The 15,610-nt window shown below is 44.5% G+C and overlaps 1 protein-coding gene across 1 annotated transcript in view; it reads right to left on the bottom strand.

Moving 5' to 3' along the window:
• Positions 1-3,947: 3,947 nt before the first annotated feature.
• LOC131922958 (protein HIRA) overlaps positions 3,948-15,610 on the bottom strand; it is an 89,761-nt gene continuing 78,098 nt past the window's right edge. The window contains exon 25 of the mRNA XM_059277833.1: positions 3,948-4,801. Coding sequence (XP_059133816.1) covers positions 4,685-4,801 — 117 coding nt within the window. The 3' untranslated portion in view covers positions 3,948-4,684. The remainder of the gene's footprint in view (positions 4,802-15,610) is intronic.

Raw genomic sequence — 15,610 nt, 5'->3', positions numbered from 1 at the left:
GTCCTGTTGTGGATTGAAAACACTGTTTCCTTGGCATCCTCCATCCCCACTGGCTCTTACAATCTTTCTGCCTTGCTTTCTGCATTGTTCCATGAGCCCTGAGAGGAGGATTTGCTGGGGACATCCCCACCAAATGCAATAATCTGTTTAGGACAGATTATTCCAAGGTCTCTCAATCTCTGCGCATTGTCCAGTGTGGGTCTCTGTATTTGTTCTCATTTCCTACAGGAGGAAGTTTCTCTGATGATGGCCGAGTGAGACATGGTTCTACGGGTACAGCAGAATGTCATTAGGAACCATTTTATTGTTCCTTAGATGAAAACAGCATTTGGTTTCCCCTATGTCTATGGCCTATCTAGTCTCAGGTTTTTGGCATTTTAGCAGTGTCAGGGATGGATTTCATCTCATGGAGGGGGTCTTAAATCCAATCAGATAGTGGTTGGTTACTCCCAAAACATTCAGTGTGTCATGCAGGCAGGTCATCATTGTAGATCAAAGGTTTTATAGCTGGGTTGGTGTTTACCTCTTTCCCCAGAGAGCATGCAGAGTATCTTCCAGTACCATGAACACTAGTCAGTAGGGGTGAAGGTTCTAGTTATTCACCAGCTCAACTTCCCATGTTCAATGAGGTATATAGGTGTTTTCTTCAGCAATAGGCCCTTACCATCAGTTTGTGGAGAGTAACCAATAGCCTTGGCAGTAACGTGAGTTGTGTGGAGGTTTTGATAGGGCCCCATTGGTCAACAACTTAATTATGTGCAATCCATTCCTGGCACTGGAGGTTTCACTTGGTGGCAAGTGACGTCTAGTTGGGGCTTTGTCTCCCCAGTTAGTTGGCAATTCCATTTAAATTTCTTTCATGTATGTACATATTTTAAGAAGCTTCTATTATAGTAGGTTCCTATATGCCCCTCAATAGTCTTTAGTGTTAGCTGTCCTGTTGTAGAATATTATTGTAAGGTGTGTTACTTTTGTTTATGTTGCATTTATTTAACTCTGTGAAGCTGTGTTACTGTGCCTGTGTAAAACACCTGATGGTCGAATAAAGAGCTGAACGGCCAACGCCAAGGCAAGAGAAAGGATGCGTGGGGCTGGCAGACAGAAAAAATTAATAGGAGAAACCTGGGAGAGGAGAGATCTAGGAAAGAGAAGGAGCAGGACATCAGGGACCAGCCACCCAGCTACACAACCAGCAATGGAGTAAGAAAGAAAGGGATACAAAAATAGAGAAAGATAAAAGCCTAGAGGCAAAAGGTAGAGGGGATAATTTAAGAAAAGCTGGGTATAAACAAGCCAAGCTAAGGCTGGGCATTCATAATTAAGAATAAGCCTCTGTGTGTGATTTATTAGGGAGCTGGGTGTCAGGCCCCCCAAAAGAGCAAAAACAATCAACAACACTATTCCTCCTAATATTCCCTCCCTTAACCTCCTGTACAATCCTGTCTTCATTTAATTTTTTAAACAGTGTCTCATACTGTAGCCTGGCCTGAAACTTCCCATGTAGCTAAAGATGTTCTTGAACCTCTGATTCTGCCTCCACCTCCTGAGTACTGGGAGGACAGATTGGGCCACCACACTTGGTTTATATGGTACTGGGGGTTGAACTCAAGGCTTTGTGCATGCTAACCAAACACTACCAACTGAGCTATATCCCAGTCTTCAGTTTTTAGACAAGAACTCATGCTGTAGCCCAGGATGGCCTGGAACTCACTATTATAGTGACTTCTGAAACTTATGGCAATCCTCCAGACTCAGACTCTCAAGTGCTAAGATTATAGGTGTGAGTAGCTATGTCCAACTTCCAATTTTCTTTCTGAGGCAATGAAAATGCTCCAACATTGACTGGTTATGTATGTACACATGCATGACGGCACCAAAGACCACCAAATTACCTACTGCAAACTATGTATGCATTCTTATGATTTATTTTCATTTTTCAAAAGAAAAAAAAGCAGCCGGGCAGTGGTGGCTCACGCCATTAATCCCAGCACTCGGGAGGCAGAGGCAGGCGGATCTCTGTAAGTCTGAGGCCAACCTGATCTACAAAGCAAGATCCAGGACAGCCAGAACTGTTACACAGAGAAACCCTGTCTTGAAAAACAAAAGAAAAAAAAGATTTATTTCCATTTTTAAATTATGTGTATACATGTATCTGAGTGTGGGCTTGTACATGTCGGGGGTGGGGAAGGTCCTGTGTAAGCCAGAAGAGGGTATCAGTTTCCCTGGAGCTGAAGTTACCAGTGCTTGTGAACTGCCCAATATGGATGTTGGGAACTGAACTCCGGTCCTATGCAAGAACAAGTATTCCTAGCCACCAAGCCATCTCTCTAGTCTCATACGCACGTCTTAATCGGTACCATGAGACATGTTTGTGATAGTTATACTACCTTGAGAATGAAACAATAAACTTGAAGTCTCTAGTTTGGCTCAGTGGTCTCCCCACGTGGGAGCTCCCTCACGTGCAGGTACTGGGCATTATTCAGCTGAACAAAAGCTCAAGGGGCCCCTGAACTCTCCCGCTCTCCATGGAGCTCTTTCCTCCCTGGTACCATTAACTCTAACCTCCACTTATTTCTTCAAGTCAGGCAGTCCCCTGTTCCATCTCCCTTACTCTTCCCATGTAGGCTCCGCACTTTGGGGGTCAGCACTTCCCACCTTTTGTGTATGTGATGCTTAAGGTCAAGCTCAGGGTCTTGCACTACCGGATGAATACTCCAGCCCCCATCCTTTTCTCAGACCCAGTGTCTTGAAACCATTGACTCATGAATTTTGACTAACTTGGCTCATGACTTGTCTCAGGCAGGAGAGTAAATGTGGTCTGTTATTCCATGTTGACTGGAAACAGCAATCCCTGGCCTCCACCAACTGCAAATAGTGAGGGAATTAGATTTGCTTGACTGTGGCAAGGTACCTGCCAGCAAGCCTGATGCCCTGTGTTCAATGCCCAGAGCTTATTTACACAGAAAAATTGTTCTCTGACCTCCAGAAGCACCATTGTGTTCACATCCACAGGCATATGAGTATGTGTAAAAAAAAAAAAAAGAGAGAGAGAGAAAGAAAGAAAGAATTGCTAAATTTCCTTCAGAAGAGTGGTTTCTAGTTGCCAGGACTTTGCCCTCTTGACTCAGGTCCTCATAACCACACAGGATACCCTCACCTGTCTGACAGCAGATTTAGAAAAAGGCTGAGGTAACTGGTTTACATCTCAGACTCGCCCTCTCATTCCAAGGACATCTTTGTGACTATCTTGCGGCAGCTGAAGGGAGCCGCCTGACTGACCGACTCCTTGGCTATTTGCTTTGTGAACTGAAGCCCCCACTTACAGGCTGGCTCTTCATGCTGTCTTTGTCCAGCATTCCAGGGTCTTCTCTAGGACCACAACCTAGGTAAGAAAACAAGTGGGAAGGACTCAAAGTAAGGGGCAGTCAGGTCAGTTTCTCAGGCCTTTTGATTCCAAGTACAGGGCTCCTGCCTCGGACAGGGTATCAGTGACAGCTCTGAGTGTAATGGAGGGGACTGTGCTCTCAGTCTTCACCTGTGCTAATTGAGCAGCCTCTTGCTTACTGAGAAAATTCCAGCTTCCTGATCAGTCCCTCCTCTTCCATCTGTGTGCACAGCTTCCCAGGTGCTATAGTTCCAGTCATTTGTCACCACAGCAGGCTTCTGATAATTCATATTCTCAAGTCTGTACCTTTCATAACAGCTGAAGCCCAGAGTGACCACAGAGCTGAGGCACCAAGGGTCATAATGCCTCACTTGGGGGATGACAAGTGCCAGGTGACCTGTGTGATGGCCCCAGGCTAGCCAAAGACGAACTTCTACATGGGGCAGGGGGCAGATGACACAGAAGATTCTTCTGGCTCCAATGTTGTCGCTGCCACAGCAGGAGAAAGACTCGAAGTGAGAGCGGACAGGACATTGGAAGGACAAGCAAGGCAGGCAGATGGTTTGGTATCCAATGCATGTTCATTTATTTTACACTTAGAAAAGAAATTGCCCTCCCCTTTGTCCCATCCCCAACACACAAAGTGTCTCTTTTTACAAACATTTAAAAATTAAACCAAATGAAGATAGACAAGTTAATTTCAGTACAATTATTTTTCAGTGTAGCTGTCATAATTAGAGTTTAAATTTCCTACAAGTAACCAATGTCCAAGTAACTTATAGGGATATCCTGATCGACCAAAAGAAACTCCATATTCCAAGTTAGCAAATTCTAGTACAAAAATAGTCCATGTGTCAGAACAGCTTTGCTTTCACACAGGCTTCGGGTCCGTCTGCGGACTGCAGAACCCCTACCGTTCCCAGGCTCTTGCTCTCACAGACGGCTCCTTCGTCAGAGCTGAAGCAGCACGGCACCCGCCGGGACAGGAGCCAGTGTCTACCTTGGGGCCGAGCCGGAGACAGGCTCAGGAGACCGCTGCTGGCCCCAGGGCAGCGAGGCAGAGCCCCAGTCCCAGCCCCAGGTCCACAGTTGGGCCTGTGGAAGGACAAGCTGCCCCTTTGGAGTCACCCCAGGCCTGGGACACAGGGTATGTCCACCCAGGGAGCTGGCCTGTGCTGGTGCAGCACAATACACCTTCTGCCAAGTTCTCTCTCCACTACCACCCTGACAGGTGGGGGCTAGCCTGTCAGGCAAGAGTGTGGCCATGCCCCTGCCGAAGCTGGGGCAAGCCAGGGCAGGCTACTTGTCTCTGAGGATGTCCAGCTGTTCCTGGCACTCAGTGAAGAGGCGCTGGAATCGGAGGTTCTGCCCGATGACTGGCAGCAGCTCCTTCAGCAGCTCCCTCTTCCGCAGCCCCTGTGGACACAAGAGTGACAGCCGAGGGAGGGAGGGTCAGAGAAGGGTCAGACCAGGGAACCTGATGAACCCAGAGAGCTAAAGATGGGACCAGATGAGTGTGCGTGAGGGAAGGGTGGCTAGAAAAGACACTGTGGCCCAGGAAGGAGGGAGGGCCAGGCTCTGTCCCCACACGCCCTATATTTGCTGACAGTCCCCAGTAATCCTGCACTTCCTGGGCAGGGGTCATAGATTTAACCTTGTAGGGAGAAGCAGGTGGCATGCCAGGATTGAGGGCTGCTAGGCTGCCCCTCAGACAGATGTTCTCCTAGTGCAGGAACTGCAGGGAACCCTGGTTAACAAGGCACTTAGGGGCAGTGATGGCTTCTGGTATTCTCTATCTCTCCCTCGGCTCCCGCTCGCCTCCGTTTGCAGCAGTCATTACTAGGCAGGCTCTCTGCCGCACAGGCCGAAGAGCAAATCTAAGCAACAGTACCAAGTGGAGACCAGGCGGGTAGAAGGTATTTGCCAGCAGCAGAGAAGGCCCAGAACTTAGGCAGAGAATAGGAGCTGCCAGAGGCCAGGTCAGATCAGGGAGGCAACTCAGATGCAGGAAGTGCCCAAGCTGATGGGGCAGAGGGAGGAGAAACTGCAAGAGTAATGGCTGAGGGTAGGTGAAGACACACCAGAGTATGTGCAGCCCCTAGGTTCAATCAACACACACATATAAAAAAAAAAAATCCCGGGCTGGAGAGATGGCTCAGAGGTTAAGAGCACTGGCTGCTCTTCCAGAGGTCCTGAGTTCAATTCCCGGCAACCACATGGAGGCTCCCAACCATCTGTAATGAGATCTGGTGCCCTCTTCTGGCCTGCAGTGCAGGCATGCATGCAGGCAGAACACTGTATACATAATAAATAAATAAATCTTAAAAAAAAAATCGCATATCGTATTTTAAATTTTAGTTTTGAAACAGGGTCTCATGCAACCAGGCTCTTTCCATTCTGATGCTGCCAAGAACGACCTTAACCACCTTGTCCTCTTGCCTCTGCCACCCACGCACTGATTCACCACCACGCCAGAGCTCCATCCTCAACTCTTATTTTAGATTTCTTTACATACACCCAAAATTCTACTTAAAATGTGAGTGTGGTCTATAGCATTCTATAGCATTGAGGAATCTAGCTCAATGGAAGACCATTTGCCTTGAATGTACAAAACTCCAGGTTCTATCCACAGCAGTCTGAAGAGGAAAACAACATGTAACCATGGACATTGGAAGTCAAAGATGGAAAAAGATGTTAGTTAACAAGGTGTTGGGGCAACAGCTTGTTCATAGTATGCTTCACTCTCAAAGAAACTCTTACCAAAGAACGTACCAGAAATACCAGGTTGGTAAAATACCCTCAAAAAAAGTGCAAAGATCAGAATTTTCCAATCTTATACAAATTTAGAGAAAAAAAAATGAAGAACCCTAACTTTATCTATTTTGCAAATAACCCAGCCAAGTCTTAAACCAAACAAGAGAAGTATAGAAATGAAAGATAAATAATTAGCAATCTTTTCTTTCATTTTGGGGAGGGGGTGGTTGGTTTTTTCGAGACAGAGTTTCTCTGTGTAGTTTTGGTGCCTGTCCTGGATCTCGCTCTGTAGACCAGGCTGGCCTCAAACTTACAGAGATCCGCCTGGCTCTGCCTCCCAAGTGCTGGGATTAAAGGCATGTGCCACCACTGCCCGGCTTTAGCAATCTTTTCTAATGAAACTATAACCAAGTTGGCTTTATCCAGAAAGGGGGAGATAAATAATAAAAAAACGTATGTATAACTTATTATATTAAAAGATTTCAAACTTGTACTGGAGTGCTTAGCAAAAACAGTAAGACAGGTGAGGAAGGCATGGAACTGGAAAATAGAAAATGCTTATTTACGACGATTTGATTTCTTATTCCATGTAGAAAACACAAAGTACTGGCAGACAAGCTTAATAAAAACAAAAGATATCATTGGGCATGGTGGTATGTCTGTAATCTCATCATCTAGAAGGCGGGGGCAGGAGAACCTCATATGCTCTGGGCCCAGAGCTACACAGAGACCATTTCTTATAATAATAATAACAAAAGAAGAAGGAGAGGCCGAGCGGTGGTGGCGCACGCCTTTAATCCCAGCACTCAGGAGGCAGAGGTAGGTGGATCTCTATGAGTTCGAGGCCAGCCTGGTCTCCAAAGCAAGTTCCAGGAAAGGCACAAAGCTACACAGAGAAACCCTGTCTCAAAAAACCCAAAAAAAAAAAAAAAGGAGAAGGAGAAGAAGAAGAAAAGGAGGAGGAGGAGGAGGAAGAAAAAGAGAAAGAAGAGAGGAGGAAGAAGAGGAAGTAGGAGGAGGAAGAGGAAGAAGCAGAGGCAGGAGAAGGATCTCTGTGAGTTCAAGGACAGCCTGAGTTACATAGTGAGATCCTATCTCAAAAAAAATTTTTTTAAAGCACATAAATGATAATGACAAGATCTTTGTGACATTAAGAGAAAGCAAAGCATTTGTGAATCATGGTATACAAGAAAGAGAAGATTTTCATGACAAAGGAACAGGAAATGTTTGCAACGAAATTGGAGAAGAAAATGTCCCAAACTTAAGGAAAGAGAGTGCCATTCAGACTAAACTCACAGCACACCAAGTAAACAACCACCACAGCTAAAACACTAAATGCACAGGGCACAAGGAAAGAGTACCTCAAGCTCCAAGAGAGAAGGGCCAAGTCACACATAAAGCCAAGCCACCATAATTACTCACTTCTCAATGGAAACCTTAAAAGCCAGGCAAGCTTAGAGAGATGTACTTCTCAAGTTCTGACAGAACACAACAGCAAACCCAGCCTAATACATCAGCAAAACTACCTGTTACAATCGAAGGAGAAGAAAAACTCTCCATGATGAAAACAGGTTAAAGGAGGGCTGGAGAGACGGCTGAGGTGGCTGTTCTTTCAGAGGCTCCAAGTTCAGTTCCCAGTACCCACATGGGGTAGTATCTGCAACTCCAGGTCCAGAAGATACCACGCAGGTACAAAAAGCCTACAGAAATCTGAAGAGACAGGACCAGAAAAGGAAACCTCCACAGCATATTATAGATTAAACAATAAAAACATAAAGAACAAGTATTAAAAGTCACAAGAGAGAAAAGTCAAGACACTGATGACCTATCAGAATACCTTCAACAGACAAAATGTAAAGGCAGAAGAGACGGGAAAGATGTATTCCAAATTCTGAAATACCACAAATGCCAATACAGACTATTTGACCCAGCAAAAACATCTACAATAGTGAAGGAGAAATAAAATCTTCTATGATAAAATCAGATGAAAGGAATTCATGCTGACTAAGCCAGCTCTACAGAGGATAACAGAAGGACACTTCACTCTGAAGAGAAGGGTAAACACACCAAGAAGTCACAGGCAATCAATAAATAACGGCAGGATGGCTAATCCAAAGAGGTCTAAGAAACAACAAAATGAAAAGAATTAACACATATCTTCCCATACTAACTCTCAATTTCCCAACATAAAGAGACTAACATACTGAATTAGAAAACAGGATCCATTCATGTATTTATTCCATGTGTTATATGCATTTAGCTCATAAAAATTTTTTTGAGAAACTTCAAATTGATACCTTAATGATTTTCCTTTAGGCCTTGGAAAAACAAGGACAAACTAAAGACAAAAACAGTAAACAGAAAGAGATGATCCCAACCAGGGCTGAAATTAAGGAAACAAAAATGAAAGATATAATCCAAAGAATCAACAAAAAGAAGAGCTTGTTCTTTCAAAGGATTAACAAAACTGACAAACCATTAACAAATTAGCAACAACAGTGACTGGGCAAAGGCTCCTCCATCTTCCCTCAGCTGGAGCCACCTGTAGTTTAACTTGAAACTGACACCATCACCACCATCCCTTTCTATCCCTTGAGAAAGCACCCAACACTATTCTAGAAACTCAGAGTTGAAATGCCCCAGCTAGCTGCATGCTTCCGGCTTCTGTTATACTGCTTGCTTGCTTGCTTGCTTGCTTGCTTGCTTGCCTACTTTCCCCTGCAACTGCCAACCAGGATGGAGTTTTCCTGAGTTCTTTGCCTTTAAAAGCTCCCTGTAAAATGCATTTGAGGCTGCTCTGTGAAAAGTGTATCTCTCCAGGCAGTTGCCAGCTTAATACAAACTCTCAATCAGAACTTTGGTCATGATAAGTGACTTTGGGTCTCTATCCCACAACAGTTGGAGGTCCCACCAAAATCCTTTCAAGACCCTCAGCAGTTTGACCAACCCCAACACCTCGGCACAGGTTGCGGCTGATAGAGGGTGAACAACCTGAGAGAACGTGTTGCTTGCAGCAGTCCAGGCTCCTCCAACATCCCTGTCTAAATTTCCTTCAGTGAGTCACCTGGTTTCTCAATTCCAGAGACAAGTCTGGTGAGGTGTCTTCTCTTTGGACACAGCATCCAGGATCTGTGTGAGCTGTCACCAGATTCCCCAGGCCTCTTCAGGTGTGTGAGCACATTGTGGCCACCCCAATCTGTCTCCATATTATTGTTTGTGCCTGTCATGTCTATCTTTGTCTCTTCTGGTTGGTCTGTTACTTGTCATTGTAAATTGAGATCCAGAAAGTGAACTTATGGGCAGTTCTGCTTCTAACCAGCTCACTCCTTTGGACTGTTTCCTCCACTATTTTCAGGAGGCATACGAAGTCTTCCATACCCTTTGTGAGTTAGTAACCCTCTTTTGATGGCCATCTACAGGAACATATGATAACCAAAAGGCCCAAGCAGCATGGCTGATGATCACAGGAAATCCTGGCCACCCTGATCAGTTTCCCCACATAGATTTTTGGCTAAGTCTCGCCCCCTACCAGAATCCAGCAGATGTCTCAATTACCATCCTTGATGCCCTGAACTCCCCTGACTTGACCCAGACCGTGGCAGTTCTTGTCATTCCTCCCCTCTGGCAAACCCCCAGACTCCTTTTGAGAAGGAGCCAAGTGAGAAGTCCCCACCTCCCCACCCCCATTTATGATATACGTTCCCTTCTCAACCAATGACCTATGGAGCTGGAAGTCCCAGAACCCCCCTTTCTCTGAGAAACCACAGGCATTCATCTCTCTCCACCAGCCCACCTAGGATGACTGTCAAGAGGTACTGCCACCATGTTCACATCACAAGAAAAGGACCACATAAGGTTAGAAGCAAAGAAAGCAGTCTTAGTTCCAGACAGAATCTCTGGCTGTTAACACATCATATTGAGAGTATGTTTCCATCCAACCAACCCCATTGAGATCCTAACACTAACCAAGGTAAGGGAGCACTAGACAACTACAGCCAGACTTTCCTAGCTAGGCTCCAAACAGCAGCAAAGTAGCCCACAAACCTGTCAAAGGGAAGTGAGGTCATACAGAGTACTTTAAAGCATCCTGCTGCATTCCTAAAGCACCTCCTATACCTTACCATACCTATACTCCCATAGACCCACATGCACTGGAGAATGGGTGGGCACTCAACACTGCCTGTCACCTAGTCAGCCCCAGATAGAAAGAAGTTATAAAAGTTAGAGGCATTTGAAGGTGTGACTAGGTCCCAGTTCCTGGATGTAACTCAAAAGTTGTTTAACAACAACAACAAAAAAAAAAAAAAAAAAAAAAAAAACTATTGAGAGCTAGCAGAACAAGAGATTTCCCTGGGCCACAGTGGTGGCCCTATAAGAAAACCCAGATAATAAACCAATTCAACACAACAGGCGATAGGGAGGCCAAGAGACAGGCAGGCCACCAATGAGCTGCAGCAAGGACAAAGGACACTAGAAAAATGAGTGCCCTACAGGAAGAGAAAACGTGGCTGGGCCCAGGCTCCTATGCTGTAAGCCTCAGGAGCCTAGGGAACACTTTTGTTAGGGGTGAAAGAACTGACTTCTAAGTACTAGGGTGACATATTCGTTCCTTGAGAAGCCCCTAGGCCAATTAAGAGGCAACAGGAAAAACGGCCTACTACCCTGGACCACCACCTATTCCATCAACCTAGGAAAGAGAACAGTAAACACTCGTTCTTGGTCATGCCTAACTGTCCCTATCCTACTGGGACGATACATTTTGCATAAAACCAAAAGCTACTACCACCTTCTCTGATGATGAGACACAGACTTACAGACACCCAGCAAAATTCTGGTGTCTTACCCTTTGTCAGAAGAGTATCTCCTAGCTGAAAGTCCTGCCCCAATCAAAAGATTCAGTTGGACTACCTCTCAGATTGACAACAAAGATTCCTCGGGGTACAGGCAGAGACCAAGCCCCAACCCCACTGGCCCAACACCAAAGTCCTGTAATTGTTCAACTAACCAGTCCAGCTACCCCCATCCAGATTAAATAATACCCAATGACCAAGGAAGCAAAAGGGAATTTCAGTCCATATTGACTGGCTTAGAGAGACAGGTGTCCTGCTGCCCGGCCAGTCACCCTGGAATATACTTCTCTTGCCTGTGAAGAAACCTGGGACCTCTGATTATAGATCCCTCCATGATCTAAGGGAAGTGAATAAGAGAGTTGAGACCATTACCCCATGGTGATGATAATTCATGAGTCCTCCAGAGAAATGGGTGTATACTGTCTTAGACCTGAAAAAATAATTCTCTGGCCTCCCATTGGCAGAGTTAAGTCAACCATCTTTGCTTTTGAATAGACAGACCCAGGGGGAGTTACAGCGGGCAACTTAACTGGATCAGGTTGCCCCAAGAATTTCAAAACTCTTCAACCCTGTTTGATGAGACACTAAGTGCCCTTCTGTAAAGTTTCCCAGGGCCATACTCTTACAATATGTAGATGACCTCCTCCTAGCCTGAAACTGAAAGAAATTATTGAAGGGTCACTGGGGGATCTTGGGCTATAGAGTGGTGGGCTAAGAAAGCCCAACTTTGTACATCAGAAGCTACATATCTCAGCTACCAGCTGAGGGGAGATAAAAGGAGCCTGTCTCAGAGTAGGATTGCTGCCATCCTTCAGAGCCCAACCCCAAAGGCTAAGAGACATGTTTAAGAGTTCTTGGTGTGGTTGGGTATTGCTGCCTCTCGATACTAGGGTTTGTTTTACTTCCGCCTGCAACTGCCAACCAGGATGTAGCTTCTGTGTTCTTTGCCTTTAAAGCTCCCTGTAAAATGCATTCCAGGCTGCTCTGTGTAAAGTCCCTCCAGGCAGTCACCAGCTGCCAGCTTAACACAGACTCTCAGTTAGGACTTTAGTCAGGCTGAGTGGTCTTTGGATCTCTACCCCACAAGACAATGAGACAACAACAACAAAAACCTCAGAGACTTAATTAACTAATTTGAAAATCAAAAGGGAGGCAAACAACAGAAAACAATTAAATTCAGAAAATAATAAAGACATATTTAAAAAAAACTATTCCATTAAGTTGGAAAGTCTAAAAGAAACGGACTAATTGCTTAGATGCACACAGCATAACAAAATTAAACCAAGACAAAGTAAGTAACTTAAAAAGATCCATAACCAGCAACAAGATTGAAGCAGCAATAAAAAGTCTTCCAGTACCTGAACTTTGAAGAGCTGACACCAATACTACAGAAATTACTACATGAAACAGAAAAGGATGGAAAGCTTCCAAACTGTTTTTAATGGAGCCAATTTTATCTTGACACCAAAGCCAGATAAAGACAAAACAATAAAGTTATAGATGATCTTCCCACTGAACATCAATGGAAAAATTCTCAACAAAATACTTGCAAAATAAATGCAAGCTCATGCCAAGAAGTACATCCATCATGACCAAGATGGTGTCATTCCAGATATACAGAGATGGTTCACAAGCACAAATCAACAAATATTACCCATCCCACAAATAAGTCTAAAGACAGAAATCATTTCAACAGACATAGAAAATGAATGACAAGTCATGGAGAGGCTGGGGTAAGAGGGGGCATATTCCAACATAATAAAGGCTATGTACAATACACTTTCAGCCAACATCAAACTAAATGGAAAAAAGGCTCAAAAAATTCCCAGTGTGGTCGGGCAGTGGTGGCACACGCCTTTAATCCCAGCACTCGGGAGGCAGAGCCAGGCAGATCTTTGTGAGTTCGAGGCCAGCCTGATCTACAGAGCAAGATCCAGGACAGGCACCAAAACTACACAGAGAAACCCTGACAACAACAACAAGACAAGATTGTCTACTCTCTTCACTGCTACTCAATATAGTAGTTAAAGTCTTAGCTAGAACAAGTCAAGAGAAGGAAAAAACAGAATACAAAGTAGGACAAGCTGTCAAAGTATCCTTAGCTGCATATGACATGATTCATATAACATACAAAATAACAGACTACTGAAAAATATTTGTGCACTATGTGAAGATGTGTTGCTGTGGTTGGTGTAATAAAAGGCTGAATGCCAACAGCTAGGAGGAGAGATAGGCGGGACTTTCAGGAGAGACAGGAACTGGAGATGAATCTAGGTACATGGGAGATGCTGGCAAGACATGAAGCAAGTCGGACATACAAAATGGTAAAGAGCCACATGGCAGAATGTGGTTTAATAGGAGAGGTTAATTTAAGTTATAAGAGCTAATTGGGAACAAGCCTAAGCTAAAGGCCAAGGTTTCATAATTAATAGTAAGTCTCTGTGTCAATATTTGGGGCTGGTGGCAGAAAAGAAAATCCAACTACAACAGACTGTTGCAGAATATTTATTTAACTATACAAAGATATGTTGCATTTGTTTATGCTGCAGAACATTTGTTTAACTACGTAAAGATGTGTTGCATTTGTTTAACCATGCAAAGATGTGGTGCTGTTTTACCTTGCCTGCCTAAGGTATAAAGGTATAAAAGAAAAGGCTGACTGGCCAATAGTGAGGGAGGAAGTATAGGTGGGACTTCTGGACAGGGAAAGTAAGGAGGAGGAGGAATTTAGGCTCAAGAGAGGAAGAAAAAAAAGAGATGTCAGGGGCCAGACAGACAGACGCAGAGGAAGCAGGAAAGTAGGATATACAGAATGAAAGAAAGGTAAAATGCCCTGAGGCAAAACATAGATGAATAGAAACAGGTTAAATTAAGTTAAAAGAGCTAGTGGGATAAGCCTAAGCTAAGGCTGAGCATTCATAAGTAATATAAGTCTCCATGTCTTTATTTGGGAGCTAGTTGTCGGCCCAAAGAAAATTCCAACTACAACAGACTCTAAAGACTCCACCAAAAGTCTCTTAAAACTGACATATTCTTTCAACAAAGTGGTAGGATAGAAAATTAACACACAGATATCATACCAGTAACATACTGAAAAACAATACCAAACAGCCACTGTATTAGATACTTTTCTACTGTGGTGATAAAACCAACCAGTAATAAATATATCTTTATACAACCATGTACACTTTTGTACAAAAAAAAAAAAAAAAAAAAAAAAAAAAAAAAACCAAAACCCTCAAGACAGGATCCCAAAAGCAAAACCATGGAAATCAGATTATACCAGATCTTCTAACAACAGCACACAATGCTAAAGTCTGAATAAGAATATTATCAACAGGGCCCTTAAGAGGAAGATTCTGAAGCCAGAATTTCATTAGTCAACCGAAAGTACTGCATGAAAGTAACAAACAGAAAACAGAAGCAGCCACTGTACACAGCACTGCCTTCAAAGCCTGTGAAGACTGACATGCCAAGCTCTGCCATCTCATTCCCTTTGGCCTTCTGACTGCTGTTCTGCGCAGCTGTCCTTAACTCCACCTCAGGACCTTTGCACTTGCTCTTCCCTCTGCCTGGACACTTTTCTGTCAAACACGTGCATGACTTTCTAGTTTCTTCTGCTCAGGAAGTTAGGCCTTTTAGATCACTCCCTACAAAATAGCATCCCACCAATACTCCATATCCATCTATCCACTGTATCTTTCTTTGTTTCTAACACCCAAGCTACTATACATGTAAGTCTGTCCCTCTCTACAAATAGGAACTAGGTCAGCCTTGTACACTAAGGCCGTATCACGCCAGAATGTACTTGGTCAGAGCAGGTGCTAGCTGTGAGCTAATGCTTGGATCCATAGCTTCTCCTATCCTTTGCCAACTGGCTCCTTTTCCAACTCAGTCAATGGCACTCTCATCCACCTTTGTCAAGCCAAAAACTATGAAGGTAAAAAGTCCGTTATCCCCTTTCCTCCCACACAACTCACCTACCTACCAAGCCTTGTTGGTTCTGCTACTAAATACATACAGGATCTGTCTCCTTGCCCTTCTCCATGGCCACCACACTAATCCAACTTACCACTGACTTTTGGGTCCTCAGGAGAGCTTAAAGATCTACTCTCTGCATGTGTCTGCCCATCATCCCACAGCACCTTCTCTGCTTCCTGTGTGTCTGTCAATGTAACCTCATGTGTGTAGCACGCCTTTACTGCCTTCCTCATTACCTCCACCAGAATGTTTGGTCCAGGTCTGCAGGCTGCTTCTCCTCATCCACAGGTTTCACTTGCAATGTCCTTCTCTACATTCTTGCCACTCTTCGGGGGCAATTCAGTCTCAGGGCAGCTTGACAACCTCCCTGCCTGCGTGTGCTCCCTTACTAGAGACACTAGTTCTCACAAAGACAGGACATGATTTTTTTTTAAAGTAGGTCTCACCATGTAGCCATGGCTATGGCCTGAACTCTCTATGTAGGTGAGGCTGGCCTCAAACTCAGAGATCTGCATGCCTCTGCCTCTCAAGTACTGGGATCAAGGGCATGTGCCACTAGGCCTAACATGATCCTTCATTATTACCACACCAAAAGTGCTGGTAGGTCACTTCTCTCAGCACAGGTGTGACCAGTGCCTAC

Source organism: Peromyscus eremicus, chromosome 12, assembly GCF_949786415.1.
Source record: "Peromyscus eremicus chromosome 12, PerEre_H2_v1, whole genome shotgun sequence".
Taxonomy (NCBI): domain Eukaryota; kingdom Metazoa; phylum Chordata; class Mammalia; order Rodentia; family Cricetidae; genus Peromyscus; species Peromyscus eremicus.
Note: the sequence above shows the minus strand (reverse complement) of the source record. Positions and strands in the feature narration are given on the sequence as shown.